At 36.3% G+C, this 8,789-nt stretch overlaps 1 protein-coding gene across 1 annotated transcript in view; it reads left to right on the plus strand.

Moving 5' to 3' along the window:
• The first annotated feature begins 5,188 nt into the window (after nt 1–5,188).
• ercc4 (excision repair cross-complementation group 4) overlaps nt 5,189–8,789 on the plus strand; it is a 10,101-nt gene continuing 6,500 nt past the window's right edge. Inside the window, exons 1-5 of the mRNA XM_024285384.2 lie at nt 5,189–5,365; nt 6,133–6,313; nt 6,395–6,590; nt 6,664–6,871; nt 7,087–7,267. Of these exons, the coding sequence (XP_024141152.1) occupies nt 5,189–5,365; nt 6,133–6,313; nt 6,395–6,590; nt 6,664–6,871; nt 7,087–7,267 (943 nt within the window). The remainder of the gene's footprint in view (nt 5,366–6,132; nt 6,314–6,394; nt 6,591–6,663; nt 6,872–7,086; nt 7,268–8,789) is intronic.

The raw sequence follows: 8,789 nt of genomic DNA on the forward strand, positions 1-8,789 counted from the left end.
ATTTGTCAAAAAATTTGGAATAAACAACAGAAATAACTTTGAAAACCTCATTTAAAAGGGTCAACAGTTGATTTATGGTTTGATTACCATTTAAAAGTCACATAAAAACAACATTTTTTATCAAAATGTTCAGGATAAAAATGGGAGAATAAACTCAGAACTTAAATTCTATACCTGATAGTGACATTTTCCAATAATTAAATCCAGTAAAATCATTATTATTAAATGTGTCACTACTTCCTGTAAAAAGATGATTAGGAAAGAATAAAATACAAATATAATCGAAAAAGATCCTTAAAAAAGTTTAAATTTGTTGACCAATCAGGGAAAAACAAATGTGAACTAAAATCCTCTTTTATTTTAAAGGGGTTTCACAGATTTGTATATATATATTTTCTTTAGAAAAATGCAGCACAAACATGTTTAAAACACCAAAAAACAAAATTATTTCCATTTTTTTTAGATCAAACTTTTAATAATAATAATAATTTGAAAGCTCCTTTTAAATCAACTCAAGGACCCTGTGGATGGAAACAGAAAGTTTCTCATCTTAAAACTTCTTTTTTTTTCTTGCTCCATCTTCCACACCAGCATTGTTACCAGGACTGTCAAACGGGCCTTTTCCCTCGCCGAGGAACACGCTTTGACCGCCATCCTTCACATCATCCTTTCACTCCCGGGAATCCAGGCTGGGAACAAAAGCCGAATCCTTTCTGTGGGATTTGTCTCCCGCTTGGCGGTCGGCGTGAACCGTTTGGTGTGGACGCTGCAGGAGGAGAAAGCATCCAAAGAGCTGCACTGCTCTCTGCAGGCGTCTTCAGAGAAATAAGCATCATTTTATTTAACCTTCATTTTAGCAGGAAATCCCTTTGAGACAAGGGAGACGTAGTCCAAAAGGCATCAATGCAAAAAATTACAGTTAAAACAATTAAAATACAATTAAAATGAATCATAGGACAATGATTAAAGGGTTAATTAAGAGAGGTACATTTAAAGACATCATTTTTCTGAAGAAATGAAGCTTAAAATTGCATTTCTAGGTTTTTTTTTTATCCAAATTGCTGTAAATCAGGAGTAGATTGAAACATTTAGTTTTAAACAGATTGAATTGAAGAGGTAGAAAATCCTCTGATCCTCTAATGAACATAAATTCATGAGCGTCTTTGTTTTCTTTAAGCTTTAATTAAGGTTTATTTTACAATTCTAAACACTTTCAGGTTTCGCTGCTATTTTTGTTGCACCGCTGTTGTTAGCTTGGAGGTGTTGGGGCTGTAAGTTAGTGGGAGAGTATAAACAGATGGATGCCCCGCCCACAACTCCTCAAATGAGCTCCTGCCGCTCTGCAGAAACTATGTCCTAGAAAATGAAAGTTTTTTTTTTAGCTAAAAACAGCTTCATTATGATTGAAAGAGCACGGAAACACTTTGAAAATAGATCAAAAGATGATCGGAGTGAAACTTTTCGATAGAAAACATAAATTTTCTGTTTCAGCTTCACAGAAAACTGAAGCTTTTTCAGCTGAATCACTTCCTCTCTTCCCCTTGGATTAAGAAAATATTACCTTTAGTGCTGCATCTGTTCAAAGCCTTTCTGGTGAGCAGGTGAGGAGGCGTGGCCTCGGCCTCTGAAACACTGCGACCGGCGGGTCAGCTTTGATGTCTGCGCCACTGCCGCTCTTCAGAGTGGAGGTTCTGGAGAACTCCTTCAGGCTCGAGTCAAACCAGCGAACCGGTTCCACAGGAGTCCGAAAAGTCCTCTAGTTATAATGACAAGTTTTGTTTGGTTTTATTTATTGGCTGCTGTTTCTGTAACAAATCAATTTCCTCGCTGTGAGATCAATAAGTTCAATCCTATTAAAGACACAAAAATGATTCAGATCCACAAAAAAAAAAACATTTTCCTCTTTCTGGTAAATCTTTAATGAACCATACAAATTTGTCTCCATTTTACCAAACATGAGAAGTTGTTTGACAAACTAAAGCCAGTAAATAGAATAGAATAGAATAGAATAGAAAAAAAACCCTTTATTGTATCATACATGGTATCATGAAATTCAAAAACAGTTCTCTTCATTGTGGACAGTCAATGCAGAGAAATAAATAGAAAATACTGCAAGAATTTGGGAGAAATGTGCAAGAATTAGACAAATGTGCAATAATTAGAGAAAAATGAGCAACAATGAGGGAAAAATGTTGCATCAATCAAAAAAATGTGCAATAATTAAGGAAAATGTGAACCAACTAGGGGAAATTCTGCCAGAATTAGACAAATACGCAATAATTAGCGAAAAATGTGTATCAATCAGACAAATGTGTAAAAATTAGGGGAAATGTGTAAGAATTAGTGAAAAATGTGCAAAAACTGAGGAAAAATGTGACAGAATCAGACAAATATACAATTATTAAGGGTAAACATGCAAGAATTAAGGACAAATGTGCAAGAAATAAGGGAATATAAGCAATAATTAGACAAATGTGCAATAATTAGAGGAAAATGTGCAAAAATTAGGAAAAAATTTGCAAGAATTAGGGCAGTGTTTTTCAACCTTTTTTGGGCCAAGGTACACTTTTTCCATGAAAAAAATCCCGCGGCACACTTGCATTCAAAAAGGTAAAAAAAAATAGTCTGTATTGATGTACACTCCCTCCACAATCTAGTGTACATTTTTTATATAAGTGGGAAGCATCATTAATCAATTTGCTCAAGTTAAACGTATATTTTGTCGAAACAGTCTACATTTATTATCATTAATGAATGATTAAAAAAAACAAACAAACTTCTAAATAATCAGTTTTTATAATGTTTTTTTTCTCTCTTTTTTTAAATACTTCCAAAACTATCAGACAAAGTAAAAACAACGTTCTTTTCTTGTTTCTCTCCACAGTAGTGATGAGAATTCTGGCTCAAAATTCAGTTCTTTAGCATTCGTTTTCCTAAAACAGCGGCTCTTTCTGCTACCAAATGGCTTTTTAGGTTGTTGTTTGCTTTGTTTGATTCATTATAAACTATTAGATATGTTTATGCACAAAATCCATGAAGTAAATATGTTTTTATTCATATAAAGTGTAAATTATGTATATGCTGTTATTTATCCCTTCCAGATAGAATGTACAAAATTAATGGTAAAAGAACAATTAACTATTCAGTTTTTAACTCTATACATTTGAAGCTTTTTTCTTTTTAAACACATTTGAAGTGAACAACACAAAACTCTGCAACCACAACCCAAATATAAATTAAGCTTGAGGCTAGTTTTGCGGCTGGATTGCGGAAACATCATTCAGGTTAGTCATTTATAGAATCAAAGAAATATTTCTTTTACCATCTTGCATATTCCAAACCATCCAATGTTGAACCTGGGCCGTTTGGATGAACACAGAGCTGATAGTGATGGTAAATGTTTTAGATATATGGAAATTGGTAATTTCCCGCGGCACACCAGGCCATCTCTCACGGCACACTAGTGTGCCGCGGCACACTGGTTGAAAAACACTGAATTAGGGAAATGTGAGCAAAAAAAATTGGAAAATGTGCAGAAATGGTGGAGTAATAGAAGGTCACCTCCAGGTTTTGGTTAAGTTGCTAACTGAGACCCTCAGGAAGTGTCGTCGCTGCTGAACCTCGTTGATCAGGGCAGAGTGCTGGATGTCCAGGAGAGGGATTTAAAGACTCCACCGGCTCCACATGTTTGCTGCAGTGGAGCGTGGACAGCTCTGCTCCGCCGGACGTTCAGGGTGAGTTCTTTATCTTGGAGATGTTCAGTCCAGGTTGTTGGATCCGCTTCACTCTCCAAGTTTCAGGACTTCATCGCTGTAGACCGACTCGTTCCCCTCAGAGGAACAGAGTCGTCATCACGACTCCACTTTTGTCATGTGGTGAGAAGAACATCAGCCTGATGACGGCAGAGAAACATTTCAACATGTCAGTGATGCAGGAAATGATTCAAAAAGGCCAGACTCAGAAAACAAACTCTAAGATCCAAATCCATGACAGAAGAAGCTTAATTTTTCATTTTCTGTGTTCCTCTGCAGAACATTCGTGTCTCCTCAGACAGCATCCGGGAAAGTCATCAGCAGCTGAAAAATGAGCTTTAATTACAGCTGCTTCGTTATCTGAACCGTTCTTCATCCCTCCTTTATTCAAAACCAGGATATGAAGATTCCAGCTGATAGTGATGCAGCACACATCTACAAACATCATTCTTCATCCACGGGGAAAAGCTGCAGATACAACTTAGCGAGACAGAGGAGGAAGTAAGTGTCTGCTTACAGAAGGAGTTTCTACACGTCAACATACAGCAAACGTGTAGATTCAGCTGGAGCATCATGTATGCAAACAGGCTTATTGTTAAAAGTATGATCATTTTTAGGATCCAAAACAGTGTTTTCATCTTTTATCTAAACTGAAAAATCAACCTAATATTTATCATAACAGATTAAATGTTGTATTTGTATATTTTGTTATTTTTTACATTTGTTTATGCTTTTTCTTGGTCAATAAAACATTATTCTGATTCAAAAATAACTTCTAATTATTATTAAAAGAGTGAAAATAAATTATTTACTACAATTTGGTTTCAAAATTATTCATTTATTTCCAAAAATGTCCCTCTTTTAAAAATCAAAATCCATCTTTTTTTCTTAGTAAATGTTTTCTTCCATCACATTTTAGAAAAATATTTAACATTAAAACATTTTCTTATTTAAACAAAGAAACGAGCATAATTAATATGCAAAAAAATAAAATATATGTTTAAAATTATTCCTTTAATTTCCAGAAATTTAACTCCTTTAAAATTGCATAGTTTCTTTTTTTATGTAATTTGATGCCACATCTAAAAAAATGTACTATTCATTACAATAACACTTTTAGCAAATTATTTATTTATTTTAAAAAGTAATTTAAATGCTATAATTAATTTTTATCACATAAAAAAACAATAAACTTGTTTTGAAAGTTAAATCATCCTTCACTTCTGTTGACTTAGTCCTCCCTACCACGCGGTGGCGCTGTTACACTGAGTTCGCTTTACTCTGGTCGTTTCCGGTCGTTGGCGGAAGTCCGCGGTTTCAAAACAAAGTCGCAGGTGCGAGCGGCTGCATTGTTATTTTCTCCACTATTAACTTCCGTTTTTAGCTGACAGAAACGGTTCTTTTTGCTGTCGGATGATAAAGTGAACGTCCTAGTCATGGCGGGGCCGCTGCTGGAGTATGAAACCGAGATTTTCCTGAGTCTCTTCGGCTCCGACGGGCTGCTGGTGGTGGCTGAAGGGATGGGGTTAGACCGCATCCTGCTGCAGTTCATGCGGGTTTACTCGGAGAAAGACAGTCTGGTGCTCCTGCTGAACACGACCACACCTGAACAGGTAAGACTATACACCCCCGAGCCTTCAGGAAGATAGTAGAAGAAAGTGTTTCGTTTGTAAATTAACTAAAACTTTATTTACAAAGCACTTTTCAAACAACAATAATCCATAAGTGCTTTACAGTAGTAACAAAACATTCTAACCTAATTGGAATAGAATAAAACTTTATTGATATCACAAAGTGGAAATTACCTTGTTACCAAAGCTCTATTAAAAACACAAAATAGATAATAAATAACACTTAAATTACAACATAAAAATGTAGAATATTTATTGTGCAGTGTGGCGGCCCCTTTGTATTTTTGTAGTCTCAAAATACAAACTGTTGTTATCTGGTTAAACTTCAGGGGTTATATATGTTAATGCTAATTTTTTAGAATCAAAACAAGTAAAACGTGAAATATATTTACTTTAACAGTAATATATTTTTTGATATATTTACTTTAATATACTTTAACAGTATTTATTATTGTACTTCCTGTTTCGCAATTATGTCTTGTACTTTCCTTTTTGCCTTACCCCTGTACAGTTTCTTCTTATTATTACTGTTCAATACGTTATATTTTACTTTTATTCTTCTTTATTTATTTGTTCTTATTTTTTATTATTTTTCTATATCTTATTGTGCTGTGTGTTGCTGCTGGTGGACCACCCACAATTTAACTGACAGTTACAATAAAGCCTTCTAATCTTTCAAATATTTGATTATTTTCTAAGTTTGTTTGTTTGTGGTCATGTCGCTGACTCGTCCCCTCGTCTCCTGTCAGGAGTACTTCACGGAGCAGCTGAAGATGGAGGGCGTGACCCACCTGCCCCGGACAGTGACCAGCGACGTCCAGAGCTCAGAGCGCTACAGCGTTTACACCGAGGGCGGCGTGCTGTTTGTCACCAGCCGAATCCTGGTGGTGGACTTCCTCCTGGACCGCATCCCCGCTCACCTCATATCAGGCAGGGGGACTGTAGCAGACATCGTTACTTTAATATTTGGTGTTTTTATTTCATGCTCCGTATCTGATCTCCTGCACTCAGGCATCCTGGTGTATCGAGCTCATAAAATCATCGAGTCGTGTCAGGAGGCCTTCATCCTGCGGCTGTTCAGGCAGAAGAACAAGACCGGGTTCATTAAAGCCTTCACCGATAAAGCCACGGCTTTCTCCACCGGCTTCTGCCAAGTGGAGCGCGTCATGAGGAACCTTTTTGTCAAGAAACTCTTCCTGTGGCCTCGGTAGATCACGGTGGAAACAAGAACACAAACCCCTCCTGAGATCCTCTTCTACTAATTTGATCGTTTTAATCAGGTTTCAGGCTTCCGTCAACACCGTGTTGGAGAAGCACAAGCCAGAAGTGGTGGAGCTGCACGTGTCCCTGACGCCGGCCATGAGGGCCATCCAGAGCTCCATCCTGGACGTCATGAGCGCCTGCCTGAAGGAGCTGAAGCGCTACAACCCCACGCTGGAGGTGGAGGACCTGTCGCTGGAGAACACGCTGGGGAACGCCTTCGAGAAGGTCGGAACGCTTCATCTGCCGCCTTCCGCACACCAGAAAAGGACAATTAAATATTTTAATTCAAGCTTTTTCTTTAGAGGACAAATTTAACTCGTCTGTTTCTGTATGTAAAGTCAAAACATTTCTGCCTTTAACTCAATTTTAAAGTCTAAAAATTGCGTCATCTGTGTGGGAATAGTTTTTAACACCCAGATGTTTTCGTTTTTCCCCGTCAGACGATCCGACACTACCTGGACCCTCTGTGGCATCAGTTGGGGGCTAAAACCAAAGCTTTGGTTCATGACCTGAAGGTGCTGAGGGTCCTTCTGCTCTACCTCACTCAGTACGACTGCGTCACCTTCCTCAACCTGCTGGAGTCTCTGCGCTCCAGCCAGAAGATCTTCAGCACCAATTCAGGTAAACCTGGTGATTACCATGAAAAATAATCAAAATGAATCAACTCCTAACAATGTTTAATCTAAAAAAAGTTACTGGCTTTGGGGAAACAACCCAAATAAGTGAAACCATAACTGTATATTAGGATTTTTTAATAACTTGTATAAATGCTATAAAGCATTTTTTTTGCAAATTATGCTATTCTCAGCCCCCTAGGAATGAATGGGAAATTATTTAAATCCTTTAATGACCTTCTGCAGTTTTAAAATGTATGAACTTCCACGTCCGTTCAGCATATTTTAGCAACATGCTAATGTTTTATGCTACGCTGGCTTCTACTGAGGTTTTTTTACGCTATTTTTTAGCTTAGCTAATTTTTTAACATCGAGTTAGCTTTTTTTTTTTTTTTTTTGCCTCTAGCTAATTTGGCACTTACTGAGTTTTTAAGGCTAATTAGGTGTTAAGCTAATGTTTTTGAAGCATGCTAGCTTTTTTGACAAATTTGGCTTCTACTGAGGGTTTTTAGGGTAATTTGGAGTGAAGTTAATATTTACCAGTGAACTAGATTTTTTTTTTTTTTGCATCTACTGGGGTTTTTAAGCTAATTTGTAGTTTTTCTAATATTTTAGCAGCATGCTAGCATTCTTTTTTTTTGCTAATTTGGCATCTATGGATGTTTTTAAGCTAATTAGGAGTTCAATTAATATTTAACCAACGTGCAATTTTTTTTCTGATTTGGCATCTATTGAGCTGTTTTAGACTAAATTAGAGTTTAGCTAATATTTTAGCAAAGTGCTAGCTTTTCTTGGTGCCAATTTTGCATCTGCTGCGGTTTTTAAGCTAATTCAGAGTCAAGCTAGTTTATTTGAACCATGCTAGCTTTTTTGGCTAATTTGACATCTACTGAGTTTTTTTAGGCTAATTTAGTGTTGAGCTAGTATTTTACCAACATGCTAGCTTTTGTGTATCAAATTTGGCATGTGCCAAGTTTTTTTTTTTAAGGCTAATTTAGAGTTAAGCTAATATTTCAGCAATATGCTAGTTTTATTTTTTTGGCTAATTTGACATGTACTGTTTTAGGCTAATTTTGTGTTAAGCTAATATTTTAGCAACATGCTAGCTTTTTTGGTGCCAAATATTGCATCTGCTGAGGTTTTTAAGCTAATTCAGAGTCAAGCTAGTTTATTTGAATAACCGTAGCTTTTTTTGCTAATTTGACATCTACTGAGTTTTTTTAGGCTAATTTAGTGTTGAGCTAGTATTTTACCAACATGCTAGCTTTTGTGTATCAAATTTGGCATGTGCCAAGTTTTTTTAAGGCTAATTTACAGTTAAGCTAATATTTTAGCAATGTTCTAGCTTTTTTTTGGCTAATTTTCCATCTGCTGAGGTGTTTTAGGGGGATTTGGAGTTAAGCTAACTTTTTAGGATATGTTTTTTTATTTTATTTCTTTGGCATTTACTGAGGTTTTCTGGGCTGATTTGGAGTTGGCTAATATTTTTCGCAATGTTCTAGCTTTTTTTTTTTCTTTTGGCTAATTTG

The sequence above is a fragment of the Oryzias melastigma genome, linkage group LG19 (genome assembly GCF_002922805.2).
Source record: "Oryzias melastigma strain HK-1 linkage group LG19, ASM292280v2, whole genome shotgun sequence".
Classification (NCBI taxonomy): Eukaryota; Metazoa; Chordata; class Actinopteri; order Beloniformes; family Adrianichthyidae; genus Oryzias; species Oryzias melastigma.